Genomic DNA, 21,645 nt, shown 5'->3' on the forward strand with positions numbered 1-21,645 from the left:
GAGATACAGAAAAAAGGACAAAACTTGCCTGCTGTTAAGATGTACTTCCATTTTCCAACCCTCTCCTCCTCTCAGCACAGAAACACAGTGACTCTTTCTGGCAGCTGCTGAAGCTGAGTGTCCAATGCAAGTTTGCAAGAAAAATCGTTTTTCTTATAGTTAATTCTAGGGAAAAAAATAGGGTGGCCTCTTCCTTCCACAATTTCTTAAGATTTGGTTGTGATGAGGATCTGCTGCTTTTCTCCTTGAGATTCCTTTGTGTCATCTTTACAGACCTTCACAAGAGCAATTGCTGCTCCTTGATTGTTTGTTCTGTGTTGTACAATAGCACCATCTTGTGCTCGAGCTTTGACATGACTCTCATAAATATTGGCTCTTAGCAGACTACATTAAAAAAATCTTCTAAAACTAGTGTTTGAAATGTTTATAATATTCCATAACGTGTATTCTCATAACCTGTGTTTCATTTACTTTGGACTTACTCACTCATCCATTAAAATTAGACAATAGACCAAGACACCCTGATGAGTAGGAAAACACAGAATGAGAAATACTTTGTGTACATGGAATCATAGGCTTGTGTATCATGGAGTTGGAAGGGTCTACTACAACCCCTTCATCAATGCAGGAAATCCACAGGTAAAGCATCCCCAACAAATGGCTCCAACAACAGAGAGCCCTTCCCAAAAAAACCTCTTGGGGAATTTGCTTCATTGTTGAACTGCTCTTACTATCAAGAAGCTTCTACCAATGTTCAACTGGAGTCTTCCCTTTTGTAACTTAAACTCATTAAATCAAGTCCTTTCCCCTGGGGCAGCAGAGAAACAATTTTAGCCCTTTTCTATGTGACATCTCTTCAGATATTTGAAGGGTGCTTTTATGTCCCCCTTCAATCTTCTCCCTGGAAATATGCCCAGTTCCTTCAACCTTTCCTCATAGGACTTGTTTTCCATGCAGCTTGTATTCTTCATTGCCTTCCCCTGAACCTGCTCTGTCTATATTATTTTTAAAGGGTAGTGCCCAAAACTGGACACTACTCCAGGTGAGATCCATCTAGTGCAGAATAAAGTGGAACTATTCCTTCCCATTACTTGGAAATTATGGTTCTATTAATGCTGTCAAAAATAGCTGTTGCTTCCTTTGCTGCCTTTTTGGGGGTGAATCCTGCTGACCCATGTTCTGTTTGTGATCAGTTACAAGATCCTTTTCACATGTACTAAACTGCCAAGTTATGTATCCCCCAACTGCATTTCATTTATTTATTTATTTTGCCTATATGCAAAATTCTGTATATGTCTCTGCTGAATTTCATTTTGTCTGTTTTTCTTCCTGTCAAGGTTATTTTGAATTTTATTCCTGTCTTAGGAGGTGTTAACTATCCCTCTCAGTTGTGTGTCATCTTCAACTTTCATAAGGCTACCATCCTTTATTTATTATTTATTAAATTTATATTCCATCCTTCCTCCCAGTAGAGCCCAGGGTGGCATATAAGGGGGAAGAGTACCAGGCCCAGGATAGAGCCCCAAGGCACCCCCTACAAAACCTCTCTTCAGTTTGATGAGGAAACGTTGATGAGCACTCCTTGATTACAGTTTTTCAACCAGCTGTGAATCTACCTGATCACCTAGCTTGCATATCTGTGGTTTACTAACCAAAAGATTGTGGAGTTTGTTAAATGCTTTGCTAAAGTCAAGATAAATTGCATCCATAGCATCCCTACAATCTACTAGGCTAGTACATTGATAAAAAATAGAGATAAGTAGTTATCACATGATTTATTGTTAACAAATCCATGTTGGCTTCTTCTAATCATTGCATTGTTATCAAGATGTTTACACACTGACTCATTTGTAATATATTGTAGTATTTTCCTTGGTATCAAAGTGAGACTGACCTGTCTGTAGTCTCCCAGATCTTCCCCTTTCCAATTTTTTTTAAAAAGCTGGGGCAACATTTGCCTGTCTCTAGTCCCATGACACTTCATCTACTCTCCAAGCTTTCTCAAAGTCGATAGATAGTTCTGAGAAGTGATCAGCAAATTCCCAAGGATGTAACGAAACTGCCCTAGGAAATAATTCATCTGTCCCTGAAGACTTGAACTAGTTTAAAGTAGCTAGATAATCCCTGAGCAATTCCTAATCAATCCTGAACTTCAGTCCTGAGCCACACACACCAATCAGTGATGCACCTTTTGCAAGGTTGCACACAATTCCCCTTTTGGGAGATGATGAAGGCAAAATTGGAGGTCAGCAGATCTGCCTTCTTTTTGTCACCTTAACCATTTCACCATCCTTACTGAGCAGCAGACCTACTGTTTCCTCCCTCTTCCTTTAAGCACACCTGGAAAAGCCATTTTGTGCCTCTTAGCATCCCTCACCAGCTTCAGCTTGTTCATAGCATTAGTTTGCCTGACAACTGACCCTAGAACTCTGAGCTACCTGCCTGTGTTTGACCTTGGTTACCTGCCCTTCCTTGATTACTTGGTCTTCCTTCCATTTCTTGTACATGTCTTTTTTATTTTCATCTCCTCACTGTCCTTTTTGTGCAGACACAATAGCTTTTTTACATGACACCATTTTTCTTTAGAATTGTCTGTTATTGTGCCTTCAGGAATTCTTCCTTCAGGAATTCCCACCCATCTTCAGATCATTTTCCTGTTAGTATATCTAGCCATCTGGCATATGTCTGAGCTTATCAAAATCAGCTTTCTTGAGATCCAACATACACTTTTAACTATACTCACCTTTGGCTTAACATAGGCTCAAGAATTCCAGCATTACATATCCACATCCCCCCAAACATTCCCACTACTCGAATCTGTGGGTAACACACCACGTTACATTAATCACAAGGTTTGCATTTGAGTGCAAGATTTTTCTTTCAGAAATAGCCAGATTGGGACCCTGGCATGGGTGTGTGCATGTAAACGGGGCTTTAACCTTTTGCCCCCAGCTGCAGTCCCAACAATCCTATCTGGGTGGGGGAAAGCTCCCATTGGAGCAAAATGGATTTTTTTTCCTGTGCAAATAATAAGGGTGTGTGTGTGTCTGTGTGTACAATGGGTCAGTACTGTGAGCAAAGGGTTAAAAAACCCTACCCCGCCCCATGCCAGAGCTCCACTCTGGTTATTTCTGAAAGAAAAGTTTTCACTCAGTGGCAAATCGCATCGTAAATACAGCATGTAGCTTGGACCTCACTGACAAACTCTTCTCTATCGGTTAAGATAAAGTCAGTGATGGCTAATCCCCTCATTCCTTCTTCCAGCTTCTCAAAGAGGAAGCTGTCAGCAAGGCATGACAGTAATTTGCGGGGAATATATGCTTAGCTGAGTTTTTCTCAGCAGATAACACAGTACCCGATTCATAACTATGAATCTTCCTTTCCTGTAACATCTGCTGTTTGTTTCAGCAAAGCACCACCCACCTCTTTCACTTTGACTGTGGGACTTGAATCATGCCCCCAAATGATTGTGTTCAGCTTCAGCCTTTCCCAACCAGTGTGCCTCCAGAAGTTGTTGGACCACAATTCCCATCTTTCCTGTCCATTGGCAATGCTGGCTGAGGCTGATGGGAGTTGTGGTCCAACAACATCTCGAGGCACACTGGTTGGGAAAGGCTGAGCTAGGTAGCTAACGCCTCCTAGCATTCTCTCTCTCTCTCACACACACACAGTATACAAGTTAAAATCTCATCATAGATAAAATAAATGTTTGTACTGGGGAAGGGAGATTCCCAGCTGCAACTGTGACTGAGGTCTATGCTTGTAGATGGATGCAAACCTCATTTGTGAATGTACTTATTCAGCCTCTGTGAGGGATGTGAAAGGTCAGTATGCCTAGAAAAACCTTTGTATACAGATTCTTGATAAGTCTGAAAATATACACACACACTTTGGAGAAGAGAAGGAATCGGAGTCCCCTTTTCTCTCTTTGAACCAATTCTAATTTCTTAAGGTGATTCATATATACAACCCATCCTAAAAGCTCAACAGAATCTTTAAATGATGACAAGAAAAATGTGTGTGGCTTATAGGCAGGAAGACATGATGTTTAGAAGTCTATGCCATGTTTTTCTGGAAGTTTTAACATGTCATAATCTGTGGAGCAATTCTACAGTTGGCTTCAGGTTTTGAACAAGGCATCCTTCATGTGCCCTCCTGCCTTAATGCGATCCTTCCCACACACCGTTATAATTAGCTGTAGTCACTCTTCCTTGCCATTGTTTCTATATGCTCTCAAAGAGGTAAGGAGCAAACAGGTGTTGGCAGTGGCTGTTCCTTCTCATTATCACCACCCTCATTCACTTGTTCACCTCTTTGGGGGGGGGCAAGTGAGGAAGCAGGTTGCAATGATGATGATGAGGATGTCCAAGGTGATTTTGTGATAGATCATATTACAGGTTGTGAGAATCAGCCGGTGCTCAACCATGTCATCTACTGACCACAACCCTGCAGATGCAATTCCAATCAGATTGCACTTTGGACTATGGGAAAGGGCCATAACAGTGATAGGCCATATTCCTTGCATGCAGAAGACCTCAGGTTCGGTCCCTGACATCTCCAGGTATGACTGGGAAAGACCCCTTTCTGAAACCATGGAGAGATGCTGCCAGTCAGTGCAGGCAATACAGAGTAATACAACCAGTGTTGTGAGTCTATACAAGGCAGCTTCCTGTGTTCTCACTCTCCGCACAATCTAGAACTTGTCAGATAGCTACAAAAGATTCTGGCAGGCCTCACCTTATGTGTTTGTTCATACTAAAGTAGTTTCAAAAGGCTTATGCTTTGCCCTGACAATTTCTCCTAATTTTCCGGAGTTTCTGAAAACTCTTACAGGAGGATTAATTGCTGTTTGTGAAAAAAAACACCACTGTACCTGTGCAGTGCGATCTACTGAACTGCTCAGATGGACAAGAACTCAACTCAGTCAGAGTTTTTGTGGGGTGGCATCGCTTGGTGGTTTGCTGTGACAAGTTTGTATAGCATTTCACGTTCATTTCAGCCCTCATCCAGATCATTGATGCCTGCAAATGCCTATTCAGGGATTCCCATGCCTCACTGGTGGTGGTAGAGGAAAAGGAGAGACTTGAATGTCATCAGCGTATTGATAACTTCTCTAATGTCTCACTCAGTGGCTTTACATTCATAAGGATAATACTCTCCAGGAGGCCTTTTCAGCTGTCCCTTTCTGATGGGGATCAAGTGCCTGGGTCTTTTCTCCTTCACCTTCAACTGTCCACCAAATATTAATTCTTTTCCAATGGAATAGGAGAGGCAGAGTCAAGAGTTTAGAAAAGGCAAATCATTATTGGAAAAGTGCATTGTTAACAGAGATATCCAGTATTAACCACCAGCCATCAATTTAACAATCCATCTGTTTTTCACTCTCACGTCAACTGTCTTGAAACTCTCCCTCTTCAGACTCTTCACTTCCTTCCTTGAGAGAAGGTGGGCTCGTTTCAAACTTCTGTTCAGTGTCTAGCTGTATTGCGTTACTGGAATGTTTATTACTAACATATAGCTGTTGAATACTATGGGGGATAAAAAAACAACTTTTATGTATCCCAATGCTCAAGATTCTACAACAAAGGCTCTTACCATATATGGAGCGAGAAATGCCAGATGTCCAAGCTGGATTTAAAAAAGGAAGAGGTACCAGAGTTCATATTGCAAACATAGTTGGATAATGGAACGGACAAAGGAATTGCAGAAGAAAATCATCCTGTGCTTTATAGACTACAGCAAAGCCTTTGACTGTATAGATCATGAAAAACTATGGAATGCTTTAAAAGAAATGGGGGTGCCACAGCATCTGATTGTCCTCATGCGCAACCTATACTCTGGACAAGAGGCTACTGTAAGGACAGAATATGGAGAAACAGATTGGTTCCCAATTGGAAAGGGTGTGAGACAGGGGTGTATTTTATCACCCTATTTGTTTAATCTATACGCAGAACATATCATATGGAAAGCAGGATTGGACCAAGATGAAGGAGGTGTGAAAACTGAAGGGGATCAATAATTTAAGAAATGCAGACGATACCATACTCTTAGCAGAAACCAGCAACTATTTGAAACAAAAGCTGATGAAAGTTAGAGGAAAGCACAAAAGCAGGGCTACAGCTGAACATCAAAAAGACTAAAGTAATGACAACAGAAGATTTATGTAACTTTAAAGTTGACAATGAGGAGATTGAACTTGTCAAGGATTATCAATACCTTGGCACAGTCATTAACCAAAATGGAGACAATAGTCAAGAAATCAGAAGAAGGCTAGGACTGGGGAGAGCAGTTATAAGAGAACTAGAAAAGGTCCTCAAATGCAAAGATGTATCACTGAACACTAAAGTCAGGATAATTCAGATCATGGTATTCCCAATATCTATGTATGGATGTGAAAGTTGGAAAGTGAAAAAAGCGGATAGGAGAAAAACCAACTCATTTGAAATGTGGTGTTGGAGGAGAGCTTTGCGCATACCATGGACTACAAAAAGACAAATAATTGGGTGTTAGAACAAATTAAACCAGAACTATCACTAGAAACTAAAATGATGAAACTGAGGTTATCATACTTTGGACACAACATGAGAAGACCTGATTCATTAGAAAAGACAATAATGCTGGGAAAAACAGAAGGGAGTAGAAAAAGAGGAAGACCAAACAAGAGATGGTTTGATTCCATAAAAGAAGCCATAGACCTGAACTTACAAGATCTGAACAGGGCAGTTCACGATAGATGCAATTGGAGGTTGCTGATTCATAGGGTAGCCATAAGTCGTAGTCGACTTGAAGGCATATACAGTAGGGCCCTGCTTCCTGGCGCTTCGCTTCCCGGCGTTCCACTAATGCGGCGGCTTTCATTTTCCATTTTAAAGCAGATTTTTGCTCTTTTGCGACATTTTGCAACGTTTTCGTGTCATTTTCGTGCGACGGCCCCATTATAGTCTATGGATTCCACTTTACGGCGATTTCTGCTTTATGGCGGGGGCCTGGTCCCTAACCCGCCGTATAAGCAGGGCCCTACTGTAACAACAACAACAAGTACCTCACAGGACAGTTCCTATGGAGTGGAGCAGCAATTCTCAACATCACCTTTGCTCTTGCAGATATCCAAACTAAAAAGAAATGGAGATAAAATGTAGGCTTTTCACATTTCACATTTTTATTTGAATTTCACTGCCTCCTTGAGTATGCTCTTGCAGAAAGGTAAAACAGACAATACGGGGGGGGAGTGTTCTTTATAGTTTTTACTTTTTGCAGGCAAGGTAAAACACAAGGACAGGGAACTGACATATGTTGGTTCTGAGGATTGATGGGACTCTTAGGATAGAGGTATCAGAAAGATATAGAACAGGGTTTTTCTTCCAGAAACATTTACCCTGGCCTTTGACACCTGAGATGTATTTTTAGGACTCACCCTATCTTGGGATTTGAGGTTGTTTTTAAATTGTTTTTAATGTCATGTTTTGAGGTTGTTGTAACCCACCTTTGGGTGATGATAATAATAATAAAGACGTGTAACAAAAATGATTACTGAGGAAATTATGTACATATCTGCATTTTAAAACATGTATCTAGGAACCCTGGTCCATCAGGCTGCAGAAGTGGGAGAGATGGGAAGCAAAGCTATATTTCATCAGCTTCATTTGGTTCCTCCTCTCTTCTCCCTCAAGCAATTTTTTTAAAAAAAGTTATAGATTTACAGATTGGTGCTTGGGTTTGCTTTCTCCCCATTTCCTTCTGCATACCTCTTACTTTTGTGTTGTGTCTTTTAGACTCTAAGCCTGGGATTATCTTCTTCTTTTTTGTTACTAAACTCATATAAGCCACTCTGGGTGCCTTTTCAGCTGAAGAGCAGGTTAAATAATGCTTTAAGCTTTAAGTAAATAAATAAATGCACATAGGCATTTCAAGATGCAGGCATTACCACTCATGCTTTACTAGTTTCTTCCGTAACACACTGGTGTACAAGCAGCAGTTGTTATTATGCACAAACTCTTGGGTCATCTTCTGTGGAGAGACGGTCCATGGCAAGGGTCCTAAGAGAGAGGACCTCAGAAAGCAGGAGGGATGAAGAAAGGCACCCAGAATGATGAATGGGCTTGAAAGAAGAAATTTGAGTGAATGATGGGTAGAAGAAGAAGAGGAACAATGGCAGGAGATCAGGAATAAAACAGAGACAGCCCCTATAAAGCACAGAAAGGCAAGGAAAAACTCAAATTAGACTAAAACAGCAGGGTTTTCTTGTTAAAGAAGAAAGACACAGAATAGGGGAAGAAACTGGGATAAAAAAGAAGCAGTAGGAGAGAAATGAGGAAGAAAGCAGATGAAGGTTTCCGGTTAAATTTCACAAATAGAAATGAAATAAACAGAACATATTTAAATTGAGCGCCTCACTCTCTAGCCACTATGTAGTTAATCAACATAGGGCACTGCAAGGAGGCAAATATGAAGAAACAAACAGATGTGACTAACAACAAGCATTCCCAATGTCATTGTGACCTGTTTTAATTTTTCTGGTATACTGAGACTTAAAAAAACATACCCTTCTCTCTCACCTGTTCCATTGATTTTCTGCTCTCCAAATCATCAGGAATATCTTGGGAACAAGAAGGCATCCTGTGGTTCACAGGGATGTTTGGGTCCCCAACAGAAAAAACAGGAATGAGGGGCCTGAGAAATCTGAACTCGCTGCTTAGGGACCCACCAGTTAAGCAAACATCATAGTGGTAACTCCTGGAAAGTGACCCACTCTGAAAATCGGTGCAGTTTTCTGGGATATCAGGCCTGGCAGGTGGGAAGTGAGGAGGTGCGGCGATAAAACTTCCCCTGGGATCCTTCTTGTAGATCTTGATGACAATAAATGAAACAATGCAAACTAGGAACACAAAGGAGACTGCAGCCAGGCAGATCACCAAAGACAAGGTCAAGGTCCCATCTTCTTCGTGTTCTTGGTTACTAACCTCCACAGCCTTCATATAAGGTTCTGAAAAGCCATCCACTGGAAGGACATTGAGCATTACAGTGCTGGTCTGGGGAGGGAGCCCATTGTCTCGCACCACTATCATGAGTCTCTGCTTGCTTGTGTCTCGCTCATTCAGGGGCCTCCTGGTTCTCACTTCTCCATTCTGGGCTCCTATGCTGAAAAGGCCAGGGTCTGTGGCCTTCAGCAACTCATAGGAAAGCCAGGAGTTTTGACCAGAATCTCCATCCACAGCAATCACCTTGGTCACCAGGTAACCGGCCTCTGCCGACTTGGGGACCAACTCACTGCAGGGCGATGTACTGTTCTGAAGGGGATAGAGGAAGAAGGGAGCGTTATCATTTTCATCTGTGACAACAAATTCGACAATAACTTCTGAGCTCAAGGGAGGAGACCCGCCATCTGTAGCCCTCACTGTCACATTGAAATTTTTGATCTCCTCATAATCCAGAGATCTGAGGGCATACAAATTTCCAGTTTCAGAGTTGACCGAGATGTAAGAGGCCACAGGACCATCAACAATCTTCCCGGGCAAAAGTGAGTAGGTGACTTTGGCATTCCGTTCCGTGTCCAGATCAGCAGCATGGACTGAGCCAATTAGCAATCCAGGGATATTATTTTCCTGTATCTGCATTTCAAATGAAGACTTTTCAAACAGTGGAGGATTGTCGTTGACATCTAAAATTTGAACATTAATAATTCTTGTTGAAGTGAGCCTGGGAGAGCCCCGATCAATGGCTGTGATGGTGATATTATACTCAGCAACTTTCTCCCTGTCCAGGGGACTTTGGATCACAAGCTGGTAATAGTTATCCACAGTAGGTTTTAACACAAAGGGAAGGTTCACCTCCACTGAGCACACAGTCCTTCCATTGTCTCCAGAGTCTTGGTCTGTGGTACTGAAGAGGGCCACCACTGTGTCCAGAGGAGAATCCTCCTGTATGGTGTTGGTGCTGGATATGATTGACACATCTGGGGCATTGTCATTCACATCCTCAATCTCTACCAGGACCTTGCAGTGCCCAGAAAGACCCCCGCCATCTGTTGCTCTGATGTTCATGTCATAGTTTGTTTCTTCTTCATAATCAATATGTCCAAGAACAGTGATTTCCCCAGTAATTTCATTTAAATGGAACAAATGGTGTATTTTTTCAGGTACTCGGTGGAGTGAATAGGTGATTTGTGCATTTGAACCAAAATCTAAATCTGTAGCTTTCACTTTGGAGACCAGAGTGTCCTGTGGGCTGTTTTCCTTTAATTTAATTTTATATTCAAGCTGAGTAAATTGAGGAAAGTTATCATTATTGTCCAGAACGTTAACATTTATTCGAGCTGTTCCTGTTCTCTGTGGCACTCCTCCATCAACAGCCTTGAGTGTTAGTTCAAAGTATCGTTCCTTCTCCCTGTCCAGTGGTTTCACCAGAACAAGATCCACATATTTACTTCCATCCATGTTGCTTTCCACACTGAGCTGGAAATGCTCATTGGGACTGAGTGTGTAGTTTTCGATGTTATTTTTCCCCAGGTCCTCATCTTGGGCAGATTCCAAGGGGAATTGTGTATTTGTAGGGACATTCTCAGGAATTTCCAGTTCAAATTTATTTTTAGAGAAATTGGGAGTATTGTCATTCACATCTTCTATCTTCATTACAATACTGTAGAGCTCCAAGGGGTTTTCCAGCACAATTTGGGAGAGAAGTAAGCAAGGATCAGTCTGGCCACACAAAGCTTCTCTGTCTATTTTATCATTTATCAACAGATTCCCAGAGTGGGTATCAAGGTGGAAAAATTGCTTAGCACTTTTGGAAATTACCTGGGCTCTGCGAACTGAAAGCTCTCCTATTCCCAATTTCAAATCCTCTAGCACATTAGCCACCAGAGACCCACCTTTCTTTTCTTCAGGCACAGAATAGTGAATTGAAACACATAACGCTCCAGGAAGACAGAGGAAAAGAAAAAGATACAGACCTTGTTTTCTCCTGGAGCAGTCTCCCATAGTTCTAGGCTCTTGCTTTACAATTTCTGGACAAAAAATAAAGCATCCAGTGGCTGTGGCTGAGGAGGAAATAAATTTGGTGCTGCGGTGTTGCTGATTTTTTATTTCTTTATCATAGGCAAAAACTAGCTGTCTTCTTGTTGCAGATGCAGACACACTTCCGGTGTGTTTCTTCAGAAAACAAAATTCTGAGGTTTCAATTAATGTGTTTGTGTATACTGCCACCATGTGGATATGTTAGAGCCGTGTGCTTCTCATCCTCAAACGTCAATGGACACACTATTCACACCATACATTTAAAACACATTTAAAGCAAACTGCTTCCCTCAAAAAATCCTGGGAACTGTAGCTACAATTCCCAGCTCCCTTAACAAGCTAGTTTGAGAACTATAGTTCTTGAGGAGAAGCCATGTATTTTAAAGGTGCTTTAAATGAGCTTAAATGCTTGGTGTTGATGTGAACTTTTAGAGATGTATTTCAGAGCTTGGAAAAGTTACGTTTTTGAACTACAACTCCCATCAGCCCTAGCCAGCGTTATGCTGGCTGGGGCTGATGGGAGTTGTAGTTCAAAAACGTAACTTTTCCAAGCTCTGTACTCTGTTCTAGTTAAAAGACGCAAATACTTATGCTTCCAAATGATGGTGAAGTCCCTCTGCCTTCTATAACGATAATGTAATTTGGGAAGAATATTTAGAGTAGTAATTTTACTTTATTGTTATTGTTTTTAGCCAATGGCCATTACAATATAAGAACACACATCAAAACATATTTTATAAAACATTTGTAAAACATTCCCAGGATTCTTTGGAGGAAGCCACATGCTTTAAGTGTGCTTTGGATGCATGGTGTGGATGTGACCACAATTTATGTCAGGTGTGGGAAACCTTTGGACCTTCGGATGCCTCTGAAACTACAACTCCCATCATCACTGGCCATGCTTGTTGGGGCTGATGGGAGTTGTAGTTTGGCAGCATCCAGAGGGCCAGGGGTTCTCCACACCTGATTTATGCAGTGCATTCCACAACCTGTGGCTGTTCTCGGTGCCAGTGCCTCAGGTTCCTGTGAGGAAGGCTGCAAAGAGGTGCTCTACTGGCTGGATTGGGCAAACCAAGAAAGCAACAGAAGTTTTTGCAGGTGGACTTTCTATAACCCCCCCAAAAATCTTCAGAAGCTTTTGAGAGACATTTCCAGCAAGGTTGGGAACGGCTTTTCCTACGAGTGCATGAATGCCCTTCTTCTCAACTCCTGAGTGTGGCAATATGGCCAGGAGGCCCAAATGTTCCCACAAGCTGCCTTTCCTGTTCCCACAGAATATGATTCATTTTCATGCTACTCGACTGTTTGGAGAGCTCTGGCTGCTGCCAGGCAGGCAGACCTTCCACATGAAAGATGAAGAGTAGTATATAAATTGATTATACTCGATATAAGATAACATAGTTACTCATTAGATGGATTGTTTCCTTATGCAGAACCAGGAACAAATATATTGAAATCAAGAGATATGCTGAGAAAAGGAATAAAAGGCGGGGAGAATGAAGCATTTCAACCCTTCATTCAGATCAGAGCTTGGAAAAGTTACTTTTTTGAACTACAACTCCCATCAGCCCCAGCCAGCACGGCCACTGGATTGGGCTGATAGGAGTTGTAGTTCAAAAAAGTTCCAAGCTCTGATTCAGATTATATGCATTCATGCTTGCTTAATTGATTCAGTGTGATTAAACCATAGATAAATTGCTCTATATAACTGCCAATATGCTTTTGTTAGATTTTCAAACATTATAGATTTACAAATTAAATATATGAAAAGTAATCAAGCAATACTCTCACCTGGATCATATGCTGACTTTTTTTTTCATGACTGGGGACTTCTTCAGAAACATTTGAGCTTATTGGATTCAACTGAGAGTTAGAAGGCTCCACTGAAAAAACAGGAAATAGGGGCCTGAGAAACCTGAACTCGCTGTTCAGGGACCCACCAGCTAAGCACACCTCATAGTTGTAAGCCTGGGAAAGTGTTCCAGTACCAGAATCCACACAGTTGTCTTGAGAATTAGGTCCCACAGGGTGATTGGGTGCAGAGTTATAATTTCCTATGAACATTTTGCTTTTCTGAATCTTCATTACAATAAACACAGCTATGGAAATGAGAAAGATAGTTGAGATGGCAGCCAAGCAAATGATCAAATACATAGTCAGGCTGGGGTCTCCCTTCTCTACTGCTTCATCCTTAGGGAGATCCACACTTTTCATGTAAGGGTCAGAGAAGCCGTCCACTAGGAGAATTCTTAGAGTTGCAGAGGAGGACTGGGGAGGATGTCCATTATCTCTGACTACCACGATAAGATTCTGCTTGAAGGCGTCTCGACTGCTAACTGGCCTCATGGTTTTCACTTCTCCATTCTGGGCCCCCACAGCGAACAGACCCGGTTCTGTGGCCTTCAGCAGCTGATAGGAAAGCCAAGAGTTCTGGCCGGAATCCCTGTCCACAGCCACCACCTTGGTGACCAGGTAGCCTGCCTCGGCCCCCCTGGGAACCAGGTCGTTTGATGGGGAAGTGCTGTTCTGAAGAGGGTAGAGGATGAAGGGGGCATTGTCATTTTCATCCACGATATGAACTCGGACAATCACCTCTGAGCTCAGTGGAGGGGAACCTGAATCCTGAGCTCTCACAGTCACATGGAAATCTTTTACTTCCTCATAATCCAGAGACCGAATGGCATACAAGTTCCCAGTCTCAGAGTTGATGGAGATGTAAGAGGATGCAGAGCCATCACTGACCTTTCTAGGCAAAAGTGAGTATGTCACTTTGGCATTCTGCTCTGTGTCCGGATCGACAGCATGGATCAAACCAATTAGGAGACCTGGAATATTGTTTTCCCATAATTGCATCTCATAGAATGGTGTTTGAAAAACTGGAGGGTTGTCATTGACATCGGATATTTCAACATGAACTATTGTTGTTGAAGTGAGCCTGGGAGAGCCTCGGTCAGTGGCTGTGATGGTGATATTATATTCAGAGGCTTGTTCTCTGTCCAGAGGCTGTTGCGTCACAAGTTGGTAATAATTGTTCTCAGTGGGTTTTAATATGAAGGGCAGGTTTGTCTCAGTGGTGCAGGCAGTTCTGCTGTTGTCTCCAGAGTCTGCGTCTGTAACACTGAAGAGGGCCACCACTGTGTCTGGGGGAGAGTCCTCAGGTAAAGGACTGGTGATGGATGTGATGATAACCTCTGGGGCATTGTCATTCTCATCCTCAACCTCTACAACGACTTTGCAGTAAGCAGAAAGCCCTCCTCCATCTGTGGCTCTGATTTGCATCTCATAATTACTGTTTTCTTCATAATCAATTATCCCCAAAACAGTAAGTTCACCAGTATTTTTGTTTAAGTTGAATGACCTGAGCACATTTTCTGGCACTTCACTGAAAGAATAAGTGATATGTGCATAGGAACCAACATCCTTGTCAGTGGCTTCAACTTTAATAACCAGTGTCTTCAATGGTCTGTTTTCCATTACTTTTACTTGGTACACAGATTGTCCAAACAGAGGGAAATTATCATTGGCATCCAGAACATAAATTATTATTTCTGCTGTTCCAGTTCTTTTGGGGATCCCTCCATCAACAGCCGACAGAATAAGGGTAATCTGTGGACTCACCTCACGATCTAACGGTTTCTTTAATACCAATTCTGTATATTTGCTCCCATCACTATGCCTTTGCACATCCAGTCTAAAATGTTCATTGAGACTAAGTGTGTAATTTTGTACAGCATTTTGTCCTATGTCTAAATCTTGAGCTCTCTCCAAAGGGAATCGCGTATTCATGGGTACCTGCTCAGGTATTTCAAAAATGAATTGACTTTTAGAGAATTGGGGGGAATTATCATTGACATCCTCTATTTTAACTTCAATTCTGTGCAGCTGCAATGGATTTTCCAGCACGATTTCTGAGAGTAGAACACAAGGGTCATTCTGAGCACACAGAGCCTCTCGATCTATTTTATCCTTTAATGTCACATCCCCAGAATGAGGATCCAAGAGGAAATACTGCTTGGAGCTCTTAGAAACTAACCAGGCTCTTCTAGCAGAGAGCTCCGTTACATCCAATTTCAAATCTTTCAGCACATTAGCTACCAGAAACCCTCTTTTCTTTTCCTCTAACATTGAATAGAGGATGGATTCACACACTGCAGCACACATGCAGAAATACAGAAAAAATGACAAAGCTTGCCTTCTGTGTATCTCCATTGTCCCAGCCCTCACCTCCAGTCAGGCTGAATCAGAAGACGGATCTGTCTAAGTTTTCCTGCTGTTTGTCGTGTCTCCAAGGCGAATGTCTCCTTAACTGTATTTAATTTTTTAAAATTGATGCACTGGCCTTTTCCTTTTTACTGAAAATATAATTGTAATGAAGATATGCTTCCCTTCTTTGGGGGATTCCTTTGTCTAGTAGCTTCAGCTTTGGGAGTGCACTTGATCCCTGATATGTTCTGTGTTGTGTATTAGCACCACCTTGTGTTTGAACTATGATACAACTCCCATTAATGTTTCCACTTACCAGCCTACACACACACAAACATATATATAATATTACCTACATGATGTCAGTTGGAACCAACTGACAGAGCACCACATATTCAGTCACTGGGATTGCAAAACCTTCCACAGTCTGATATGAAGAATGAAATATACATGTATTAAAAGACACTCTGGTAAATTTAGACATCTTTCTCTTATACTGGCAGATGACATGTCATACAATTAAGTTTTTTTAATGTTAACTATGCAGCTGAAACATCACCCATCATCCCTAATAATACATTATGAATCCAATACTAACATAAGGTGGGCAGGGGAGGATTACACTAATCTAGTGGATTTTTTGGCTGCCCTTCCATTTGAATAGCTGTCTTACATGTCAGTTTACAACCATTTTTTTAAACTGCCCTCAGAGTATTCAGAGGATGAAATTCATTTTTTAAGAGAATTTAGAATCATAATTATTAAGTTACACCTTCTAACCATATTTCAAAACTACAGCACTCTTAAGGCGTTTCCTAGCACAAATTTAGACAGAAGCAAATAAGTATCACTAGAGCTGCACAAGGATTTTTGTTCAATTTTACCAATACAGTATATGCCCAGAGCAAAATACTGCATTCCAGGTGCTGCTTAGTGGTTTTACAAGCTAAAAGCATTCCGTTCCAAGTTCAAATCTTTCCTCATGTAAGCAACCTGAGGCCTGCTTTTCTTTTCCTTAGGCAAATAATATCAAAGCAGGGCAAACCATAAAAAGAGAAGACTCTTCAGGGATCCCCTCCGAAGCAAAAGGCTGGAGATTCACAATCTACTACCTTCCTATCTGTCTCAGCTTTTGGATGAACAGGAAGAGGGTGCCAAGACTCAGATGTGTGCGATATTATTGTACCTACAATTTTACAAAAAGATAAATAAAAATAAATCCTCTGTACATGGACAGGAATAAAGCTATGAGAATACAGAGACAGGGAACCAAACAAAGAACCATTTCAAACCTCATTCCAATTTGCTGTAACCCACTGCATGCAAGCTTAGACCTCACTGTTTCAATGGGACCAAACCATAGATCACAGTCATCATTTGATTTTCAAATATCAGGGATTTAAACTGTCATTACATACAAACGATTCAAACAATATTCTCACCTGAATCATATGTTGATTTTCCTCAGCATGACTTGGGACTCCTTCAGAATCATTTGAACCCCTTGGATTCACCTGAGTGTTAGGAGGCCGCACAGAGAAAACAGGAAATAAGGGCCTCAGAAACCTGAACTCGCTGTTCAGAGTCCCGCCAGTTAAGCATACCTCGTAGTTGTAACCCCGAGATAGTGAGCCGGTACCAGAATCCACACAGTTTTCGTGAGAATTAGGTCCCACAGGGAGATTGGGTGCAGAGTTATAATTCCCTATGAACTTTTTGTTTTTCTGAATCTTGGCTGCAGTAAATACAGCTATGGAAATGAGAAAAATAGTTGAGATGGCAGCCAAACATATGATCAAATACATAGTCAGGCTGGGGTCTCCCTCCTCTACTGCTTCATCCTTAGGAAGATCCACACTTTTCATGTAAGGGTCGGAAAAGCCGTCCACTAGGAGAATTCTCAGAGTTACCGAGGAGGACTGGGGAGGATGTCCATTATCTCTGACTACAACGATAAGATTCTGCTTGAAGGCGTCTCGACTGCTAACTGGCCTCATGGTTTTCACTTCTCCATTCTGGGCCCCCACAGCGAACAGACCCGGTTCTGTGGCCTTCAGCAGCTGATAGGAAAGCCAAGAGTTCTGGCCGGAATCCCTGTCCACAGCCACCACCTTGGTGACCAGGTAGCCTGCCTCGGCCCCCCTGGGAACCAGGTCGTTTGATGGGGAAGTGCTGTTCTGAAGAGGGTAGAGGATGAAGGGGGCATTGTCATTTTCATCCACGATATGAACTCGGACAATCAACTCTGAGCTCAGTGGAGGGGAACCTGAATCCTGAGCTCTCACAGTCACATGGAAATCTTTTACTTCCTCATAATCCAGAGACCGAATGGCATACAGGTTCCCCGTCTCAGAGTTGATGGAGACGTAAGAGGATGTGGGGCCATCACTGACCTTCCCAGGCAAAAGAGAGTATGTCACTTTGGCATTCTGCTCTGTGTCCAGATCAACAGCATGGATCGAACCAATCAGGAGACCTGGAATATTGTTTTCTTTTAATTGCATTCCATAGAATGTTGTTTCAAAAACTGGAGGGTTGTCATTGACATCTGAGATGTGAACATGAACTATTCTTGTTGCAGTGAGTCTGGGAGAGCCCCGGTCAGTGGCTGTGATGGTGATATTATACTCGGAGGCTTGTTCTCTGTCCAGAGGCTGTTGCGTCACAAGCTGGTAATAATTGTTCTCAGTGGGTTTTAATATGAAGGGCAGGTTTGTCTCAGTGGTGCAGGCAGTTCTGCCGTTGTCTCCAGAATCTGCATCTGTGACACTGAAGAGGGCCACCACTGTGTCTGGGGGAGAGTCCTCAGGTAAGGGAGTGGTGATGGCTGTGATGGCCACCTCTGGGGCATTGTCATTCTCATCCTCAACCTCCACAACGACTTTGCAGTAAGCAGAAAGCCCCCCTCCATCAGTGGCTCTGACGTTCATCTCATAATTTCTATTTTTTTCATAATCAATTATCCCTGAAACAGTAAGTTCACCAGCTAATGTGTTCAACCTGAATGATTTTAGTACTGTTTTTCCTACCTGGCTGAAGGAATAGGTGATAGCCGCATAGGAGCCAAAATCTTTGTCACTTACTTCAACTTTGGTGACCAGCGTATCCAATGGACTGTTTTCCATTAGTTTCACCTTATACAAAGGTTTACTAAACTGAGGCACGTTGTCATTGTTGTCCAGAATGTCAATGATTATTTGAGCTGTCCCAGTTCTTTTGGGGATCCCTCCATCAACAGCTGATAAAATTAGGGCAATCTGTGGATTCACCTCACGGTCTAATGGTTTTCCCAGTACCAGTTCTGCGTATTTGGTACCATCACTGTGACTTTGTACATCTAGCCTAAAATGTTCATTAGGGCTCAGTATGTAGTCCTGGACAGTATTTTCTCCTTTATCTGCATCTTCTGCTCTTTCCAAAGGGAATCGGACATCCATGGGAGTCTGCTCAGGTATTTCAAAAATGAATTGATTTTTAGAGAATTTGGGGGAATTATCATTCACATCCTCTATCTGAACTTCGATTCTATGCAGCTGCAATGGATTTTCCAGCACAATTTCAGAAAGTAGAACACAAGGGTCATTCTGACCACACAGAGATTCTCTATCTATTTTATCCTTTAATATCACATCCCCAGAATGCAGATCCAGCTGGAAATACTGTTTGGGGCGCTTAGAAACCAGCCGGGCTCTCCGAGCAGACAGCTCCTTTACATCCACTTTCAAATCTTTCAGCACATTAGCCACCAGAGACCCATTTTTCTTTTCCTCTGGCACTGAATAGACTATGGACTCACACATTGCTACAGACACACATAGATAGAGGAAAAAATACAAAACTTGCCTTCTGCTGAATTGTGTTTCCATTTTCCCAGCCTCACTTCCAGTCAGATCTAAGAAACGAGGTAGGTAAGATGTCCTTTTGTCTGTTATGTCCCCAAGGCAAATCTTTTTGCTATATTTATTTATTTATTGAATAGACATTGTGATCTTTTGAAAGATTTGCCTAAATAAATATCTGTTCCCTCTCTCTTTGGGATTCCTTTGTATAATGGCCACAAGTTCTTTGGGAGAGCAGCTGCTCACTAATATATCATCTGTGTTGTGTTATAGCACCACCTTGTGTTTGAACTTCAATATAACTCATATAGCAGCTTGCATAGTCTGTAATATTTCGCTAAAGCATCCCAATGTCCCACACTAGTTAGTTACTTTGAAGGGGGTGGGCTTGCACAATCTTAGTGTTTTGCTTTCTCTACTTTAGGATAAACCTTTTATTTATTTTACCACTGCTACCATGTATCTAAATACCAAGTCAATTATATACCCCTCAGTTTACCCACCATAAACGTGATACAAAACAGCACAGACACCAGTTTAAAGTAAAACACAAATTATATTTTATTTTTTAAAAACAGTTAATAAAACCAGATAGTGATGTTTGCTTGCGTGGTTACTATCTGTTGATCTTTACATTGTTATTGCTTCTTTAAGAAGACAGCTCTGAGAGATTCAGCTCCTTTCCCATTTAAACTTATTTTCATAAACTCTTCCAGCCCACTTAACACTCATCAGTCTAGGCACAAAGGACTATACTTGTACTCTTTGCTTAGGTCCACAACCACTTCCCTCTGGAGACTCTCAGGCTTCTGTGAGGACTCTTGCTGTGGTCTTTACCCATGTCCATCAGTCTTTGCTTCCTCAGTCACTCAGCAGCCCTGCTGACTCTTGGGTTCAGAACTCTCTTGAACACTACCTCTTGGGACACTAGCTTTGTTTGGTTTAAAAATGAAATAGGAGCCTCATGTAGTCCTATTTCTTAGCAGAAGTATTTAGTAACAACAGCGGATTTTGAGAATCAACCACCCCACTTTTCCTTCAGACACAAAAAACAACAGAGACAATCTTCTTAGGTAAAAAGTATAAAGAATATTTACTCACGACCTTTCATATGTTCAAGAAACATAGGCTCTAACTTAGATGGAAAAAGTAGAAGACTTAGTCCATTTTAGTCTTTGGTGATGATGCTCCTGGAAGAGCATCTGCCATGCTGCCTCTGCTAGAGGTTAAAGCTCAGTAATGATGGATATGTAGGAATCTACAATATCCCCGGCCAAAGAGGAGGAAGAAGGTAAATAACCCCACCCTTTAAGGAAGTTTCATCATGGTAAACAGATACATAGAGATATTCCCCAAATATTAGTTAGAGGGAACATCTCCCTATCAAAGGGGGCAGCATGCAAGCTTGCTTAAACCCAACACTCCTCCACAAGCTGGCATGTAAGAACCCAAGAGTCTCATCTTGACCCGAAGTCCCTGGAAACAGTCTCTTGGCAATGGTTTTGTCAAGATGTCGCTGTCATTTCTGTAGTTGGACAGTAGTTCATCTTGATGAATCCTTTCTCTGTCAACTCTCACACAATATGGTACTTTATCCCCATATGTTTAGTGTGTGGTGTGATTCTCAGTCTGAGAAAGTCTAATACAACTCTGATTGTCTTCCATCATCTGGATTGGTCTTTGCACTCTTATTCCTTTAGTAATCTGTTAAGCCAAATGGCTTCTTTACATGCTTCTGCAGCAGCCACTTATTCAGATTCTGTGGAAGAAAATGCTATTATATCTTGCTTGTGGCTAGCCCAGGAGATAGGTCCATCTCCATATGTAAACAGGAAGCCACTAGTTGATTTGGAGCCTGAACTGTCTCCAACCCAGTCAGAGTCAATGTAACACACAAGTTTTGGATCACTATTAGCTGGCAATCTCAGCTTAAAGTCCATAGTTCCTTTCAAGTATCTAGCTACCCTTTTGACAACAATCCAGTCCTTTTGTGTGGGTGTGCTAGTTTTCCTACATAGGATCCCTACTGCACTTGCTATGTCAGGTCTGGTGTTTGTGGTTAAGTACAGAAGCTTCCCTATTGCTGTTCTGTACTTGTTATTATTTGGTAAAGGTTCACATCATTGTCTTTAAGAAAGTCTGTTGCCATGGGCGTTGCTACAGGATAGGCATCTCTGAGTTCTAGAGTCTCTAAAAGATCAACAGTCTTTTGCTTTTCGTTGAGTAGGTAGGAGCCATCTGCTTCCCTTTCAATCTGGATGCCTAGGTAGTATGTTGCAGTGCCTAATTCCTTAATTTCAACTTATTTGTTTAAATGATGTACAACTTCTCTGTAGTCTTGATCTTGTTGAGTCGCCATGGTCAAGTCATCAACATAAATTAAGATATAAGTCAAATGTCCATCTTTGTTTCTGGTGTACAGGCATTGGTCTACCTCACCTTGCTTGAAGCCTTGCTCCTTGAGCATTTTGTCTAGTTTTTCATTCCAGGCCCTTGCACCTTGTTTGAGTCCATACAAGCTCTTTTTAAGTTTGCATACAAGATGTGCTTGCTTCTAATTCACGAACCCTGGAGGTTGTTGCATATACAGT

At 41.8% G+C, this 21,645-nt stretch overlaps 2 protein-coding genes and 1 pseudogene across 2 annotated transcripts in view; all 3 read right to left on the reverse strand.

The window, feature by feature from the left end:
- LOC133365089 (protocadherin beta-16-like) overlaps window positions 1–19,081 on the reverse strand; it is a 93,903-nt gene extending 74,822 nt beyond the window's left edge. The window contains exon 1 of the mRNA XM_061586419.1: window positions 16,658–19,081. Coding sequence (XP_061442403.1) covers window positions 16,658–19,081 — 2,424 coding nt within the window. The remainder of the gene's footprint in view (window positions 1–16,657) is intronic.
- Window positions 8,516–11,135, reverse strand: LOC133388088 (protocadherin beta-16-like). Its single transcript, XM_061634269.1, has one exon. It carries the CDS (start codon window positions 10,974–10,976, stop codon window positions 8,529–8,531), a length of 2,448 nt encoding a protein of 815 aa, XP_061490253.1. The 5' UTR covers window positions 10,977–11,135; the 3' UTR covers window positions 8,516–8,528.
- Window positions 14,057–15,221, reverse strand: LOC133375576 (protocadherin beta-1-like; annotated as a pseudogene).
- Window positions 19,082–21,645: the final 2,564 nt, after the last annotated feature.

Source organism: Rhineura floridana, chromosome 1, assembly GCF_030035675.1.
Source record: "Rhineura floridana isolate rRhiFlo1 chromosome 1, rRhiFlo1.hap2, whole genome shotgun sequence".
NCBI lineage: Eukaryota > Metazoa > Chordata > Lepidosauria > Squamata > Rhineuridae > Rhineura > Rhineura floridana.

Bases quoted from the DNA above. Each gene is read 5' to 3' on its own strand.
- LOC133388088 (XM_061634269.1), bottom strand. From the start codon at position 10,976: ATGGGAGACTGCTCCAGGAGAAAACAAGGTCTGTATCTTTTTCTTTTC.